At 49.1% G+C, this 18,553-nt stretch overlaps 1 protein-coding gene across 2 annotated transcripts in view; it reads left to right on the plus strand.

Moving 5' to 3' along the window:
• The window catches only part of CYFIP1 (cytoplasmic FMR1 interacting protein 1), a 55,199-nt gene that overhangs the window by 424 nt on the left and 36,222 nt on the right, over window positions 1–18,553 (plus strand). Inside the window, exons 1-6 of one of the 2 annotated variants that reach the window (XM_006907073.3) lie at window positions 10,678–10,892; window positions 15,586–15,710; window positions 15,784–15,873; window positions 17,016–17,093; window positions 17,336–17,437; window positions 18,245–18,426. In XM_006907073.3, coding sequence (XP_006907135.1) covers window positions 15,594–15,710; window positions 15,784–15,873; window positions 17,016–17,093; window positions 17,336–17,437; window positions 18,245–18,426 — 569 coding nt within the window. In that variant the 5' untranslated portion in view covers window positions 10,678–10,892; window positions 15,586–15,593. Of the gene's footprint in view, window positions 1–10,677; window positions 10,893–15,585; window positions 15,711–15,783; window positions 15,874–17,015; window positions 17,094–17,335; window positions 17,438–18,244; window positions 18,427–18,553 lie in introns of those variants that run through there. The other variant, XM_015585709.2, reaches the window with a different exon arrangement.

Below are 18,553 nucleotides of genomic sequence, written 5' to 3' on the forward strand. Positions count from 1 at the left end.
AGACATCTGAAAAATGTATTTTAATGTGCTTGGGAAGTTCCAAAATGAAAGTAGCTTCAACCAGCATCGATGAATGTAAAAGCCAACTTTATGTAGGGCTAGCTGTAGGTACCTACTGTCATTTGGCATTTCAGAGCAATTTTTGTCAGCTAAAATTACACTCACCACTCCATTTTTCTGCATTTTTTGGTATACTTTTTGCATTTCTCTAGTATTTATGACTCTGCACTGTAGTCACTACCTATTTTTCACTAACAACCACTCAACTCCAAATGGCCTCAGAGCCCAACACGGGGCGCCTTGCCCCGTCTACAGTCTTGGTCGCCCTGCAGCATGAGCACGTTTTGCAGGCTGACGGCAGTGTCTACGCCAGCCCCTCCCAGGTGCCCACCCCCTCTGCGGCTTTGGAGAAATTCACTGAGGAGGCCTCCACATGCCCAGGGTGCACAGCTGTTCAGATGGCAGGAAATACCGCCGCGTAGCCTGCCCACTGAGAGAGAGGTGCGGGCTCTTTGTGATCTGCCCCTGTGCGTCCAGGCATGTGGGACTGGCGGCCGTCTGCTCCACTGAAGCAGTTTGGTGCAGGAGTCGGGTTTTACACAGTGCCGGCCTGGCTGTCCTGGCTTGCAGTTCTTCACACGAAACAAAAATTCATCACGTCAGACACTCCGAAACGTGGCTCCTTTGTAAATCGAATTATCAGTGTTTCTAAATCTGCGATAGAAGGTAAGTTTATTTATAGTATATTTAGGAAGGAAATATTTTCATTTTAAAAAATGGAGATTTGAAATGAGAAGATTCAACAGGATAAGATGTCAGGCTGATTCTAAAATTTATGTGAATGTGCAAAGGACGTAGAATAACTAACGCCATTTTGAAGGACAGAAAGGTTAGAGGACTTAACTTTCCTCACCTCAAGACTTCCTGTAAAGCGACAGCAGTACATGCCGTTGTATACCCGTTAATGGCAAACAAAACAAAGCCTGACAATAGCGAGTCCTGACGAGGATGTGGAGCAATTGAAACATTCATACACTGCTGGTGGGAATGCTGAACGGTATGGCCACCTCAGAAGAGAGTTTTTTCATTTTCTGTAACATTAAACTAAACTTATCATGACCTAGTAGACCCAGTCCTAGTTATTTACCCGAGAGAAATGGAGAGTGCATTCACACAGAGACCAGAACGCAGATGTGTACGGGGACTCTCTTCATGGTGCCAAAACCGGGAACCATGCTCACGTCCGTCAGCCACTGAATAAATAATGCGACCAATTGATGCGACGAAATACTGCTCAGCAGTGAGAAGACATGAACTTTAACCTGGATGAACCTCAGAAACTGTTAGGTGGAAGAATCCTTCCTCAGATGGCTGCGTGATGTATGATTTCTTTTGTATGATGTTCTGGAAACAAAAAAACCATAGGGCAGAGAACAGATAAGCAGTTTGCAGGCCTGGGGCTGAGGGGAAGAAACTTTTTAGGGTGATAAGACAGTGCTGTTTTGACTGGAGTGCTGGGAAAGTCAGAATTCGTGAGACTGCGAAGGTGTGTGTGCTTCCACCTTCCAGTGAAGGGCAGCGCCAGTCACAGGAGGCCGCGGGAGGAGTCCAGGGTGGAGGAGAGCCCCGGGCGTGGCAGGGCACAGGGACACGAAGCGTGCCCGCTCTGTCTGATGTCTTCCAGAAGACATCTGTGTCATGAGGACAAGGAGTTGATCTGCAAGCTCGCCTCTGTTATTGCTCAGGCCTTGCTCGGGTGAGGGATGTGTCCTCCCGACATCTGAGAGATGTGTGTGCAAGTCCACACACCCTGGTGCCTCGTTGCTGGCAAGGAATATGATGCGTTCTGTCTTTCAGTGGCCTGTGCCCTGGGCTGTGCACTTCACAGGCGTGTCTCAGTTTTTTCCCCTCCTTGCAGTGGGACGGGATGGCCAGCGGGGGCTGGCATCGAGTGTTCCCCTTCACTCTGGTCGGTCACGCTGTGCTAAAACCGCGGGAGAATCGGCCTTGTTGAAGAGTTCTCTTGAGGACGGGCTCTGGCTTATTTCCAAACGGTTCCTTGCTCCCTCCCCATGCTGGGAGCACAAGGGGACTTGTCTCTGACCTTCACTGTGAACCCGGTAAGGCTCGTGGACGTAAAACTCATGAGACCATGTGTACACCTGTCCAAGACCGGGTCTCTCCACAGGTTTTCCTACCCTGGCGTTGGCTCCAGGAGAGGTTTCCGTTTGTGGGTTCTCTGTCGCCTGCCTGTCTCTCTAGTTTGTGTGTCAGCAGTTTGCCCTGTGACCTCACTTCTCTAATGGAACTAAAAAGTTGTTGGTTTTCAGTTCCTTTGTTATTTTGCTTGGTAGCACAGTGACAGCTTTCAAGCTCCCAACATGCTTGATCTATAATTGAATCTCTGTAATTTCTGTCTTTTTGTTGACATTCTGATTTTCTTTATATGTCAGCGTATCAAAATATGTTTATAGTCTGTTTCCTGATTTCCTTTAGTTCTCTGCGTGTGTTCTGATTCAGCTCACTGAGCATATTTAAGACAGTTGTTTTAAAGTCTTTTTCAAGTAAGTTGGAAGCCTGTGTTTCTTTACGTCAAGTTTCTGGAGATTTACTTAGTTCCTTTGCATGGGTCATATTTCTCTGCTGCTTTGTGTGCCTTGTGATCTCCTGTTGAAAACTGGTCATTTGGAAAAAAGGTTCCTCTCCCAGTCTTTGCAGATGAGTTCCATGCGGGGAGCACCTTCGCCCACCAGCGCGGCATGAAGGCTTCAGGGCTTATCAGGGCTTTTTGGTACTGTGTTTCGTGTGTGTGTGTGTGTGTGTGTGTTCCGATTCCCCAGTTTCGTGTGTGTGTGTGTGTGTGTGTGTGTGTGTGTGTGTTCCGATTCCCCAGTTTACACAGCTACCTTTTAGTTTTCTTTTTTTAATAATGAAAATTTATTTTTTATGGTGACATTGATTAACGAAATCTAGTGACTTTCAGGTGTACAATTTAATAGTAAGGCATATATATGTATATATTTTGCATTGTGTTTTCACCACCCATAGTTAGATTTCTTTCTGTCACCACATATCTGATCCCTTTTACCTCGTTTACCTCCTTCCTCTCCCCTCCCTCCCTGCCCTCTGGTAACCACTAGTCTATTGTCCGTGTCCATGAGGCTCTGTTTGTTTGTCCTGTTCATTTGTTGCTTTTGGGTTTATATCCCACATATAAGTGATAGGTGGTTTTCAACTTTTTCTGTCTGGTCTGAGGTCCATCCATGTTGTCACGAGTGGCAGTATTTCATCTCTTATGGCTGAGTAATATTCCATTGTATATATGTCCCACAGCTTTATCCATTCTTTTATCGTAGGACACTTCGATTGCTTCCATGTTCTGGTCACCGTGAATAATACAGCTGCCTTTTAAAAAGTCTATTTCCCTGAGTCTCACCCTGCTTCTCCCCACGGCCTTCGGTGTTCTGTTGTGTTCCTCGATCCATAATCTCTTGTCCCCAGGTGCCCAGAGCTCTGACACCCCCAGCGGCTCCGCCACACTCAGCACCCCGCACCGCGCTCATCAGCCTCATCAGACTCCAGCTTGATGCCCGGACTTATGCCTCATTCCTGTCCACTCTGAGTCAGGCAAAAACCAGGCCCCCGAAATCCCCCAGACAAGTCAGAACGCTGGAAACAACTTCCACTTTTTTCCTTCCACCCTAAAGGAGGAACCGGCAACCGAGTGGCTCCCTCCTAACTGGTGCACACGAGGGAGGGAGTGGGTGTGAAGTTTGCTTGGAACATTTCGCGTGCAAGCTTTTCTCGGCTGTGCGTTCGTCTGGTCACTGCGACCCTTACCTGGTTTCTAGAGTGCTCGGTGTTTGCGTGCAGACATGCGGGCCTGGGGTTTCCTGTGTCATCTTGCTCATACCAACCAATGTATTCTCTTTTGTCTCTGGTAAAGCTGCAGTAATTTTGAGATTTGTGCATTTTCTGGTAATACTTGGATCAATCATTCTTTTCAATTTTATTAATTGGTAGCATTCCAGTGTATGAATATACCAAAATTTGTTTATGTTCTTCTAGTTATACACTTGAGTTGTTTCTAGTTTTTTGTTACTATGAATAAAACTCATAAGAATGTTCATGCACAAGTCTTTGTGTAGAGATAAATTTTTATTTATCTCGGGTAAATACATAGATGTAGATTTACTGTACCATAGCATATATGTACATCCTACTTCATAAGAGACTTCCAAAGTAGTTTCTTCTTTGAAGTCTCCTATTTTTTTTGCGGGGGTGGGGCGGCATTGTTATATTGTTGATTTGTAGGGGTTCTCTATGTTCTTGATACAACTCCTTTGTCAGTTATGTGTATAGCAATATTGTCTTCCAGTCTGTGTCTTGGCATTTCATACTCTTAACACCGTCCTTTGATGAAAAGTTTAAAATTTTTGATCAATTTATCATTTGTTTTAGTGATATTGACCAAAAAAGTTAGTACATTTCCTATTCTAAGAAATCTTTGCCTACTTCTATCCTAAGGTTCTAAAATTATTCTCTTATGTTTTCTGCTAGAAGCTTTGCATGTTTAGCTTTTAGATTTAGGTCTGTGATCCATATTGAGTTGATTTTTGTGTGAGGTGTGGGTCAAGGTTCGTTTTTTTCCATATGGTTATGCAGTTGCTTAGCAGCATTTAACAAAAAGACTTTCCTTTCTCCTTTGAACTCCCTTGGTACCTCCACTGAAAATCGACGGACCACATAGGTGTGAGCTTTTCTCAGTCGGTTCTGGCCGCTGTAACGGAGTAACGGAGACTGGGTGACTGATAAAACAGCGGACGTTTATTTCTCACAGTCCCGGAGCCTGGGAAGCCCAGGATCATGGCGCTGGCAGGTGTGGTCCCCGGGGAGAGCCCACGTCATGGTCCACAAGCTGTGTCCTCACATAGCGTGGATGAGGGGCTCTCTGGGGTCTCTTTTCTAAAAGGTTGGTCACATTAACAGCTCCACCCTCATGACCTAATCACCCCCAAAGACCCCACCCCCAAATACGAACACATTGGGGATTAGGTTTCAACATTTGAATTTTGGGGAGACACACACATTCAGCTTTCGTCAGGAATTACTTTTCACTTCTGTTCCATTGACCTATTTGTACATCCTTATGCCAAAACTACTCAATTTTATTACTGTGGCTCTGAAAAATTGGTATTGTTTCATCCTTAAAGGTTTTATAGATTTCATCAGTGAAGCTATATAGACTTGGAGATTTTCTTCGAGGGAAAGTTTAAAATTGCAACTTTATTTTTTTTCTCTTACCAATATGGGACTATTGAGATTTCCATTACTTTTTTTTAAAAGTCAGCTTTTTGTGGAGATTTTCTTCTTTGGTCTTTTGTTTTCTAGTTCATTGATTTCTGTTTATTGTTTCTTCACTTCTTTCGATTTGATTTTTGTTTTCTACCTTTTTTGAGGTAGAATTTTAGTAACTGATTTTAAACCTCCCTTGTTTTCTAATATATGCATTTCATAGATAAACTTTCCCTATGAACATTCATTCAGGTGCATCTCACAAATTTTGATGTTTTTCATTAATTTTTAGTTCAACATGTTTTCGAACTTCTATTGCAATTCTTTGGTCAAAAAGATTTAAAATTGCGTTATTTAAGTCTAATATTGAGGTTTTTTTAAGTTGTCTTTCTTGTTACTGCTTTTTACTTTAATTTCACAATGGTGAGAGAAGTTTCTATATAATTTCAACCCTTTGAAATCTGTAAAGACTTGCTTTACTTCCTAGCATGTGGTATATTTTGTGACTACGACATATGTATTTAAAAACTAATTTTTTCTAGTAATACCATGCAGATTCAGTATAAAGGTTTTGAACATATTGAGTACAGTGTACTCTGTTTTGTTGGGGTACTATTTAGGTCAAATAGGTTAATTGCTTTTATAATTCTTCTCTTTTATTTTTGTGTCTGCCTGTCCTATCAGTTCCTAAAAGAGGAGTGTTGAAGTCTCTAATTATGAGTGTGTATTTGAGTTTTTTTGATTCTATCAAATTTTCCCAAGTACTTCAAAGCTTATTTGGTGTTTTTACACATTGAAAATAATTTTTCTGAATGAATTCACCCACTTCTCTTTATCAACTGCCCCTTTTTGTTTCTGGCGACATCCTTGTCTTGAGGTCTGCTTTGACATTTTGATTAGTACATGATTAGTACAAGTTTATGATTAGTACATGCATGGTAAGGTGTTTTCCATCTTTTTCAACCTCTTCGCGTCCTTAATAGTCAAAGTATGCCTGTTTTAAACAGCATGTATTTGGGCTTCATTTTATCCAGAGTGACACTTTGTTTAATTGGAGTGTTTAGTCCAGTTATATTTAACGTAATTATTAACACGGGTCAGTTTAAGCCAAAGAGCTTGCTCTTTTTTTACAGTTTGTCCTGTGTGCTTTTTGCTCCTCCTTTGGATTGAGTAGATTTTAGCATTCCGTTCTCTTTCCTCTTTTGGATTTTTAGCGATTCCTCTGATTTTTATTAATTGCTCTAGGGATTACAGCATTTTTAAACTGTCACAGTATACCATGACTTTGTATTCTCACTTCAACTGCAGTGTAAAAATCCCTGTGCAGTCTGACGTTGAGACAGCCCGCGGCCGAGAGAAGCAGGAATCCGCCTGGAAGTGTGTGGGCCCCGACCGCAAAGTCACTTGGAGCCTCTTCGTGGGGCCGCGAGGGCCCACCCCGCGCGTCCTGTCCCGGGCCGGCAGCCGGGTTGCGCGCGCGGTCGCGTCGCGGGTCGGGCGCTCGGGGAGAACCTGCCCCACGCTGTTGGTGTTCTCTGGTTTGGGTTTTCGGGGTGTGTGCGGATTTCTTTTAAATTTTACATCTAGTAAAACGTGCTTTTCGGTGTCCGTTCAGTGAGTGTTGACAGACACGTAGAGTCAGGTGACTCGTACCCCGGTCAGGATACAGGACGCTTCCGTGTCCCCGAAAATTCCGTCCTGCTGTCCCTGGGTAGGCGCCCCGCCCCGTCTGTCACTCTGGCGCCGCCGAGCTGCCCTCCGTTCCCGCAGGTTCGCTCTTGGCCCGGTGTCCCGCGCGCTCGTTCGTCAGCACAGTGCGTTCAGGGTTCGTCCACACTCGGCCGCCTCTGGCGCGCGCGGACAAAGGTGAGATAAGCGGACCTCCAGGCTCAGCCCGAGAGAGTCCAGTACTATTTTTAAGCCATGAGAAAACGCTCAGACTCCAGCTCGTTAAGTAATTGGAACAGTGCAGACCCGTTTATACTAAAAGCAGAATTCCCCCGCTACGTCTGTCCTAGCGGCCAGCTTTTTCTGTGCCCGCACGCAGTGCTTGTTTTTTTGTGTCTGTCGTTTTGGTATTATAAACACATTATATTGCATATATCCTCATACCTTTTCTCTGAAAATCTTGGCTCACCTAAAGATCTGGGAGACTTTCTTCCATGTTGGCATGGACGGTGTATCTACTCAGAATTCTCTCATTCGTTTTAATGGCCGTGTAGAGTTCCGTAGCACCACGTACCATAATTGATGTGATCAGCCTCCTGTCAATTGACATTGCTATTTTGCATTTGTCACCACAGTCAATGCTTGTGTCTTTGTCTTGTGCACATACTCCAGTTTATCATTCTGGAGGCGAATTGGGGTTTACACGATAGCTAACGTTTCTTGAGTACTTATTTTGATCCAGCATTGTTTTAAGCCGGGGTTACGCTTCCTGTGAAGGTCCAGATAATGAGTATTTCCAGCTTTGTGGGCCATATGGTTTGTGTCACAAGTACCCATTCTGTTGCAGCTCCAAAGCAGCACAGATGCTGTGTGGTGAATGGGTGTGGCCGTGTTCTAATAAAACTTTATTTACAGAAACAGGCAGTGGGCTTTAGTTTGCTAACACCTGTTCTGTAGTTTGCATTCTACTTATTCTCACAGCCCTTAAAGGGAGGTGTAATTATCATTCCTACTTTGGGGGTTGAGGAAATTAACAAAGAGGAATGAAGTATGCGTCCCAGTTTACATGCCATGTAAATGGCAGAGCCAGACTTCGACCCCAGCCACCTGCCTCACACACCCCAAGTTAAAAATGAGGAAGAAGCTGCCAGAAATACCTTCCCCAAAATGTTAGACCCTGGCACCTGACCATCACACGCTTACTGAATCACACCTACGGTTCTTTGAAGGCACTGTGCTTGTGCTTGCCCAGGTACCACTCCAGGAGTACCTGTCTGCGGGTTCCCCAGGGGGCCAGTGTCCCCTCTGCCTGTCTGTGTGACTGTCTGTGTCCTGGCTTTTGATTGCTCTCACTAGCATCAGCTCATAGAGAAGTCAGCTCAGTCACTGCCAGGGGCCGCCCAGCTAGCCATGGGAGGACAGCCAGAGACTTGGGCAGGTGGGAACAAGTTGGGTCCAGGCAAGAGGTGTGCTCCAACATAATCGATCATTTCAGCCCAGGTGGTCCCATTGCTTGGCCTGCCTTGGCCCATTTTCCTTCTTAAGTAACATGGAAAAAATATCTATTGTTACGAAGCTCAAATGAGTTCATATAGGAAAAGTACTGTATAAGGAACATTTACTGTTGCTGTGTTTTCTAAAGCATTTACATTAGAAAAATGTATTTTATAGTGTAAAACTTTAAGTAATCCACCTGTCCCATCTGGTCTCTCTTTGCTACCAACATTTAGCTAGTCCTTAGCAGCCCTAGGCATAGCATGGAGTAGTTACATCTACATAATTAAAAAACTTTATTTATCCAGTGTTATAATATCAGGAAAAAAATGAAAATAACGGGAAAATAGAACTGTTTCTATTTGCAGGTGATGCGATTACATAGAAAGTCCAAGGAATCTATGAAAAAACTATTAGAACTAGTAAGTGAGGTTAGCAAGGTCACATAATACAAAGTCAGCACACGTAGGTAAATCTTATTTATATATACTAGCAGTGTGCAATTAGTAAAAATTTTAAAGATAACCATTTTCAGTAGCTCCCCAAAAATTATTTAGACAAATCTAATAAAACACATACAAAATCTGTATACTGAAAACTACAAAATACTGATGAATGAAGTAAAGATCATGTAAATAAATGGAGACGCATTCTGTGGCTGTGGGTTGGAACACTCAACATAGTAAAGACGTCGGTTCTCTCTAAATTGATCTGTAGATTTAACGCAATTCCAGTCAAATACACCAGCAAAAAATGTTCTCAACAACTATATTGAGGTATGATGTGCATACTATAAAATTCACCTCCTTTAAGTGTACAGTGATTTTAGTAGATTTATGGAGTTGAGAAGCCCTCACCATAACACAGTTTTAGGACACACTCATCGCCCCGGTAAGATCTCTCGTGAACTTTACCATGATGGCCTCCCATCTGCATGTGTCTGCGGGGACAGAAATGATGTGCCTTGAACTGTGGCTTTAAGACTTCTTGGTTGTGAATAAGACAAATGGCCTGTGATAGCTCCTGTGACCTTGAAACCAGCATGATTGTGACTTAAGATTCTCTCAGATACCTCACTAGCCGGACTCGTTGTGGGACCCGGACGTCTCCCACCCCAGCCGCTTTGCAGGACAGGACCTTTCCAGAGGGCTTGTGTGTCTTCTAGGGCTGTTGTAACAAAGGGCCACACAGACTGACTGACTTAATGACACTTACCTGCTTTTTTTGGTTCTGGAGGCTGGAAGTCCAAGATGGAGACGTTGACGGGGCTGGTTTCTCTTGAGGCTTCTGTTCTTGGCATGTAGGTGGCTGGCTGGCTGGCTGCCGTCCTTCTGTGTCCTCACGTGGTTGTCCCTCTGTGCCTGCCTGTACCCTAATCTCTTCGCACAAGGACGTCCACCAGCCATATTTTATCAGGGCCGCCCAGTGACTTCCTTGGGGTCCTGTGGGCTCTGTGGCGAGGCCAGGGTGACTGGTTATACGGGCCGTGTGGCTGTCACAGAGAGGCTGGCATGTAGGAACTGCCCAAGCCCCGAGGCCGCTCCTCGGGACGCAGCCTGGGCTTGGGCCCTGGGAAGGGCCGAAAGTGGACTCGGGACTGAATCCACAGGAGGCTGTCATCTTTGAGGTGCCTTGTGTGGACACCACCGGGGCTCCCCATGCTGGCTCTGCAGGGCAGTGGCCGGATCAAGGACCCGGCTCCATGCTGCCCCTGTCCTGGGCCTCTCCGTTCTTTTGTGGAACAGGAAGTCGTGATGATAGAAGGAAGTTGCTAATAAAAAGAAAAAGGCTATCTTCCTTGTGTTCAAAGACACAAGACGTTTTGAAAAGTATCTGCTGCATTTTCAGTTTACAGTTTGAAACATGCAGAATGGATCTGCCGTTGTCCGGAAGTGTACTGTAGGTGCCAGTGAGGGCCACTTGGTCCCGGCTGTGTCCCGTGCCTCTGTTCTGCTGCTCCCTGTCCCTCAGTGAGAACCACTGCAGGCTCCTCCTGCCCCGTGGGCTTCCGTCTCCTTTCACTTCTGTCCGAGTTTGCTGGCTGTGGTTTCAAGCTCTCGCTAGGCGCACTCACACCGAGCGTTGTCCTGTCCCAGTGGTGAGTGACCGGACGTCTTGCGGTGTGCCTGCTGGTCCCTGGTGATGTCCTTGCCCTCCAGCTCCCTTTTGACTGGTGCCTGCATGGTTCCTCATTTACCCTCTTACTTTCAACCTACAGATGGCGTGATACTCGAAGTGTTTCTTGGAGCTGGCACTACAGTCATGTGCCACGTGACCGTGTTTCAGCCAGCGGCGGACCACGTGTGTGAAGGTGGTCCCATGGGATTGCAGTGGAGCTGAAAAGTTCTGTCGCCTAGTGACATCGTACTGCGGTGGCACAGTGCACGACTGTGGTGACGCTGGTGTAAACAGACCCGCTGTGCTCCGTAGCCTAGGTGTGTAAGTGCACCTCGTGATCTTCTCACGAGACCCAGTGACGCCTCTCGGAACGTATGTCGTTAAGCAGCGCGGGACTGTGTGGGGTCAGGAGTTTTTATCCTTTCTGACAATCTGTCTCCTAACTAGGGTATTTAGACTATTTACGATCGGTGTAGCTATTGATACGTTTGCATTTAGTTCTGATGCTGGACAGGGCAGGCCCCTCGAGTGGAGATTCAGTTCTGCACTGAGAGAGTTCTCGACGGAGCGCAGGAGGGAACGCAGGTGCACACCAGCACTAGAGACGGCGGCGCGGCTCAGGCAGAGCACGGTCCCCTCTCAGGGACAGAGCCTTCGTGAGAGAGCCAGCGGGACGGAGGGAGACAGAAAAGACGAAGAAAAGGGCAGAGGACAAGGGCAGGACAGAAAAGCCCGTGTGCGAGTGCTGGGGAGTGCAGTTCACGTGTCGTTCTTAGCTCCTGTGAGTTACTGGTTAGAGGCTTTGTTTTCCCATCTCCTTGGACGGTATGGGTATGCCCTGTGAAAGACAGGCTGTGGGGTGCAGAGAGGCATGCCAGCCTTCGATCCATAGGCTCCCCATGGTTACAGCTGTGGGGAACGAATGGTCGCGCTGCTTTTTTGTGGGGTGTGACTCAAAGACTTTTCCCTGCAGGGTGTGGGTGAACTGTCAGCCGCGCCAGCAGGACTCTTCCTGTGTCCATCAGGCGTCCTGCAGTCCGGCCACAGTGTCACGGGCTCTGGATGTCACTTGACGTGACAGTTAGTTCTCTGGCCTCCTCCCCGCGTTCTTTCTGCAGATCATTTTATTATTTGATTCCTCTTAGATCCCCCCCCGCCCCCCGACCTTTTGGCTTATAAACGATAGAATTTTATTTTTCACAGTTCCGGAGACTGGGAAATCTGAGGTCGTAGCGTCAGGGTGCCAGTACGGTCGAGTTCTGGTGAGGGCCCACGATGCTGTGATTTATAAAGAGCACATGCGTTTGGCCTTCGTCTCTTTCTGGCAGCGTTCCCAGAACCTTTGGCCTTTCCTAAGTGATGAGACGGGTAAGGGCGCCAAGATACCCACAGCAAGCCCCTTTCGTGCCCTCCCGAGTTCACGTTAACGAAGCGACTTTTGGAAGGCTCCGAAGAATGGGGGCTGCTTACCGGGAGACCTACCCCCAGAGGAGGGCTCACAGCTCTCAGTCCCATCCCCTGACCTCAGGGAGGGTAGGGGGGCTGGAAGTTGAACCCACGGCCGTGGCAGTGATTTAGTCAGTCGTGCCTGTATGAGGGAGCCTGCATGAAACCCAGGGGACAGGTCCATTCCGATTTTCTGGGTCGAGGAGCATGTGCACATTTGGGAAGCATGGAGCATTCAGTGGGCTCGGGTGCTCAGGGTCCTTTTTTGTACCTGGCCCTGTGCGTCTCTTCCACCTGGCTGTTCCCGACTTATGTCCTTTATAATAAACTGATGGTCCGTTACTGAACGTTAAGTGAGTAAATTGTTGCTCTGAGTTCTGGGAGCCGCTCTAGCAAATCAATTGAATCCAAGGAGAGGGCTTTGGGAACCTCTGGTTTATAGCCAGTCGGTCGGAAGTACAGGTGACAGCCTCTGACTTGCAGCTGGCCCTGAAGTGCTGGTGGTTGGCGGGAGTCCGCCGGGACCGAGCCAGTTGGAGTCTGCTGCTGGTGTGGGGACCTGGTCTCAGAATCGGTCACAGAATCCCAGGGCCTTTTCTGGGTTGCGACACCAGCCTCTTGTGTCCTCACGTGGCAGGAGGAAGATCCTTCTTTTTTCATTGCTGTTTCTTTTTCCCGCCTGCCTTTAGGCCATTTGAACATTTTTTACTATTCCGCTTCAATTTACTCTCTGTGATCTTTTTATGAGTTTCATTGCTTTGTACAGTTTTTTTTAGTGGTTGCCCTGAGGATTACGAAGTACGTGCTTTCTCTTCTTTGGGCTGCACAGAATCAGCACTTCGCAGCTCTGCGAGGGGTGCAGAATTCTCCCCACCACGCCGGGCCTGTCCCTTCCCCTCTGCGTGTGAACGCACCGCAGACCCCATCAGACCGTGCTCCGAGCTCCGCGTCGCACCCGTCTCTGCCACCGGGCGCTCGCCCTTTCTGTCGCTCCCCCTTCCCTTTTCTTCGAGTCCCGGGTTCCTCCTGGCATCGTTCCCCTCGTCCCTGTCCCTGAAGAGTTTCCGTTGGCCTGTTCCTGTGAATCCTCCTCCTCTTCCTCGGTCCGAGGGTGTCGGCGTTTCATCTGCATCTGCGATCTTGAAGGACGTCTTCGCTTGATGTAGGGTTCTGGTTTGACACTTTTCAGTTAAAAAGTGTCATTCCACTTCCTCAGGAGAAAGCTACAGAGGTTGCATTCCCTTCTCTAGGCAGTGAACGCTTTTCCTCCGGCTGGGAAGTGTCTGGGTGTGGATTTCTTTAGGTTTCTCGTGTTTGGGGTCTCGTGAGCTGCTGGAATCTGTAGGCAAACCTCTCCCGCCACATCGGAGAGTTTTTCGTTGTTTTAGCTGCTTTTCTGCTACTGCCACGTCTGCTGTCCTTGTCCTCTGAGGATGCGAACACTAGACCTTCCCAGAGGTCCCCGAGGCTCTTCATTTCTTCGATCTTTTCTCTCTCTGTTCTTCAGAGAGAATTCTGTCTTTTAAGTTCACTGAATCTTTCTTCTGTTCTTGAGCTCATATAGGCAGTTTTTTAAATTTCCAAAATTTCCATTTGAGTCTTTCTTTACATAAAGATATATATGTATATATTTTTTTACTCACTTTCGATTTTTCTTTCAGTTTGAGAGTTGTATTGTTTGAGCATTTTTGTAGTAGTTGCTTTAAAGTCGTTAAGCAGTTGTAACATCTGAGTTATTTCGGTGCCGTCTCTTGTTCATCTTTTCCCATAGGAGTTAAGACATTCCTGGTTCTTTGGGTGCTGATTAGTTTGGATTGCAGCTGAGCATTTTGGATATTATGATAGGAGACTCTGGGTCTTGTTTAAATCTGAGCAAAATGCTGATTTTTTGCTTTAGTAGGTGAGCAACGTGGATCGCTGTAGGCTGTGGTTCTGATCTGCCTTCTGCGGGTTGTGACAGTGTCTGTTCAGTGCGATGTGGGACCTGGCAGTGGTCTCGGACGGGGTGGAGGATGGGACAGCGGTCCGTTCCACACATGTGCAGCTTGGGGGCGGGCTCCTGCCAGCATCTTCCCCTTCGCGCTGCCCCTGGGGTGCGCAGGGGCCCTGAGGTTCCTCCCCTTTGTGCTTCTCCAGCCAGCACCCCGCACCCTGGAGGTTGGTGACCCTCCCTGCCCTGCCCGTCCACCACAGTGCTCTGTCCAGCCCGCCGGCCACTCTCGCCTTCTGGGAGCACACCCAGCTGCCCCGAGTGTCCCGTCTGGGGTGGGACTGCACCCAGCCACCCTGAGTGTCCAGTCTAGGATCAGAGCTGCTCCCTGTACCCGTCCAGGGTCGGAGCAGCGTGCAGCATGTCGACGTAGGAGTGTCCAGATCTGTTGAGAATTTTAATGAGTTTATTTGAGCCAAACTGACGACAATTGCCAGGAAACAAAATCTCAACAGATTAAGAAAATGCTCCAGGAGAATGGCAGTTTTGCCGCTTGTTTTACACATTAGAACCGAAGGAGGAGACGTAAGGGGGGTTTGCCGGTGGTAAATTAAAGGGGCAGGGGGAATCTGGGATTGGACAAAAAGTGACACGGAAAGACGCACACTTTTACGTGGGTGGGTACAGGGAGTTCGTCGTTAACGTTTACAGCACACTGAGATGGTCTGCGGGGGCCAAGAGAACCAGGAGGGCCTCTGTGCTCTCTGGTGCGGTGGGCTGTGCCCTGAGGGGTCTGGGAGAAGGCGATGACTCTGACATTCCAAGGGCATGTTATCTCAGATGCAGAAAGGCAGTAGACCTGCTCACCAGCCGTAACGGTCTACCTGCCTCAAGAAAGCTACAGGCCCGAGATGTGACTGCTTTTTTAGAAAGTTTCATGTTCAGACCATCCTACGTGGTGACTTGCGGCCTCTGGGTCTGTAGGGACCGCCATGCTGGCCTCCCCTGATCTTGTCGGGTCTGGCGTGTGGCCTTTTCTCCCTCCCACAGGCAGGAGGCAGGAGGCAGGCCGGAGCGTGCCGGGCCCTCTCCCGTGCAGCCGGCACACGCGTTTCGATTGTGTGGCCTCCATTTCCGTGCTGCTTTGCACGGCCTCGAGTTTGCGCTTAGTGCTGTGCCCACAGCCCCTCCCGTTTCGACCCGGACCCTCACCCCGGTCCCTGCAGGCCGGGTCTGTGCTCCTGGGGTCACAAGCTGGAACCTTCACAGAGGAGCTCGGGGGATGGCTGCTGCCTCCACCAGGCCGTGCTGGCCCCCTGGACAGTCTCCCGCCCAGTGAGGGGCTGTCACACAGTGCCCCAAGATGGGAATGGTAACAGGAGGTGGTGACAGGTGTGGTGGCCCATGTGCCCCACATCACGACACTCCTGGAGGCCAGGAGAGGCTGCATCGTGACTCCCCTGCCGGTGAGCCCTAGGAAAGACGCCGGAACCTGGGTACTGGCCATGACCACCTTGGCAGCCCCCAGTGCCTGTGGGTTAGGCGTCAGGCGAGCGGGCGCCTGATTTCCTCACCATGCAAGGACTGTCGGAGTGCCCCCGCCCGCCCTCACAGCACGGTGACTGTTTCCTCAGAGGCCAGGATGGCGGCCCAGGTGACGCTGGAGGATGCGCTGTCCAATGTGGACCTCCTGGAAGAGCTGCCTCTGCCCGACCAGCAGCCCTGCATCGAGCCCCCGCCGTCCTCCCTGCTCTACCAGGTGGGTGCCGGGGGACTGCGGGGTGGGCCGCCGGTGACGCTGCCACTGTGTGATGGTCTTTCTCTCCTTTCAGCCCAATTTCAATACTAACTTCGAAGACAGGAATGCGTTTGTCACCGGTATTGCCAGATACATTGAGCAAGCCACCGTCCACTCCAGCATGGTAATTCCACCCGCGTGTCTTCATCGTCCCCTGGGGGAGTGGCGCCTCCTGCAGAGGCACACACACCTCTCTGCACCATCCCGTAGGATACATTGTGAGGAAAAAGAGAAGGACGTGAATGATGTGCGCAGTATTTTTTAAAAAGCCTTTGTTTTCCATACCTGTGGCCCAGAGAAAACCCTCGTCAGCACTGTGAGGGGCCCGTTTTCTCTCCTGCGCACCTGTGCGCATGCACGGCATTCGCGATTAGATCGCATAAGGGAAGTGCATTGTCGTAACTATTACAGTGATTTCCTGAACGTTTTATAAATGTTCACAATTTAACAATTTTTGGCAAGTTTAGTTTCTCTTTTTTTCTTACAATAAAAAGAAATATCATAATGAACATCTTTCTAAATACATAGTTAATCTCTTTGGCTAGATTTTTAGAAGTGAAGTTACTTGGCAAAGGTTGTGAACATTTTAAAGGACTTTAAAAACATCACCACATTGTACTTGAAGTTTTTAAGAACATCTGTGCAGTTTTTACCATTTTTGCCAAAGGGAACAATGTGAAAGGAGTGAACACTAAAGCAGTTTTAAACGGTGGCAGTCCCCTACTCACGGACACTCCTGGATGTCAGGTGTGGCAGAGACTTCTAGCTTTCCCGCCCGCACTGGGAACGGCGGAGCTGCTTTGGCTCCCTCACGAGCAGGAGGACCCTGTGTGCATTCGAGCCGCACGGCCCCCCAGCCCCCGCCAGTTCCCAGCCTCAGGTCCGCGTTGCCATCGGGTGGTTTGGGGTTGAGTGGAGCTGAGGCGTAGCTGCTGTGGCGGATGTCCTGGGCCGAGCTGGCGCCACACAGAGGTCCCTGTACGTCACTGACATCCTCTCTAGCCTGTGGTAGCATGGAGGTGTTTTGGGGGGTCATTGTGGCCTTTTGGACCATCAGCATCGTAGCGTCACCGGCTTGGAGATGTTTTGGGGGGTCATTGTGGCCTTTTGGACCATCAGCATCGTAGTGTCACCGGCTTCTTAGCAGCTGTCTCTTAGCACACGGGTCCCGGTGCTTGTCCCTCAAGGGAGTGTCAGGGCTGTATGCTGCTAGATGTTCGCGATTGTTCCTTGCTTGCTTTAGATTTGCCCTGTGTACCTTTGCAGAATGAGATGCTGGAGGAGGGCCAGGAGTATGCCGTCATGCTGTACACCTGGAGGAGTTGCTCTCGGGCCATCCCACAGGTACCCTGTCACCCTGCCCAGCAGGACCAGTCCCCCCCATCCCACCCCGCTGCCCGGCCAGACCCTGTTCCACGCAAGTAGCCCCGCCTCACCCCAGCCAGACCATGCCCCTTCCCAACACCTTCACACCTCCTCCTCCCAATTCTACCCCCCAGTCGCTGGGACCCCACCCCGAAGAGCACGCTCCCCCTTCACACCCAGCTGGCTTAAAGCCTCTTCAGGTCATCCTTGTTTATTCCCAGGTGAAATGTAATGAGCAGCCTAATAGAGTGGAGATTTATGAGAAAACCGTGGAGGTCCTCGAGCCCGAAGTCACAAAACTGATGAATTTTATGTACTTCCAGGTAAAACCTCAAAATAATTCTCGGGGCTTCATGCAGGGGTGGGATGGCGCCACTCTGCCACCGTCACCATGGCTCAGTAACCAAGCGCATGTACATTAAAGCGGCCTCAACAGCTTCTGAGACGAACAGGAACTGAGCCTTTGACAGGTCAGAGCTCTGCTGGCCTTTCGGGGTGAACGCCTCTGTGGTGTTTCACTTCTGTCTCTGAGTTCACATTCCCCCCACACACGCGCTTCCTGTCGGTCCCAGGAGCATTTCTTTCTGCCATTGTGCGCTTTCGATTCATCTGGTTTACCAGTGTTTTCTTCATCTCATCCTCACCCTGGCCTTGGCCCCTTGGTTAGGCAGAGTGGCCATAGGGTGGGGCCTTGCTGTACCTTGGAAATGTGTGAAGACTTTTATTACAGCTTTCTTTAGAAAGGGAGAAGGTAAAACAAAAATTCGCCTCTTAATAAGTTCTATATGAAAAGTTGTCAGGAAGAAAAGTCTATTCCCCTTTCGCCTCTGAGAGCTAAAACGTGTTTTATAGATCTTCTGTTGGAGCGTTTTGTTCAGTAACTTTGCTGGAATAATCGGCAAGACTCTTTTAGTTCAGGGACGTCGTTGGTAAAGTGCAAAATTAATGACGATTGTCCCAGAGCACAGGCTTTTGGAAATCACTTTAAGGAAACGAGTCTCTTTCCCCCGCACCTCGCGTAAGCGCTCACTCGGCAGGGCGTCTCCTCGCGAGGCACGCCGTGTCCAGATGCCGCGCTTGGAGCTGGCCCAGCAGTGACAGTGCCTTCCCTGCCCTCCCCCCTTGCCCAGAGAAATGCCATCGAGCGCTTCTGCGGGGAGGTGCGGCGGCTGTGCCACGCGGAGCGGAGGAAGGACTTCGTGTCCGAGGCCTACCTCATGACGCTGGGCAAGTTCGTCAGCATGTTCGCCGTGCTGGACGAGCTGAAGAACATGAAGTGCAGCGTGAAGAACGACCACTCTGCGTACAAGAGGTGGGCGGCGGCGCCGGTGCCGTCTGAGCGTGCGCTCCGAGTGCGGGCCGGCAGGTGGGCGGCGGTGCCGGCGCCGTCTGAGCATGCGCTCCGAGTGCGGGCCGGCAGGCGCCTGTGCCGAGACGCA

The sequence above is a fragment of the Pteropus alecto genome, unplaced genomic scaffold (assembly GCF_000325575.1).
Source record: "Pteropus alecto unplaced genomic scaffold, ASM32557v1 scaffold102, whole genome shotgun sequence".
Lineage (NCBI taxonomy): Eukaryota > Metazoa > Chordata > Mammalia > Chiroptera > Pteropodidae > Pteropus > Pteropus alecto.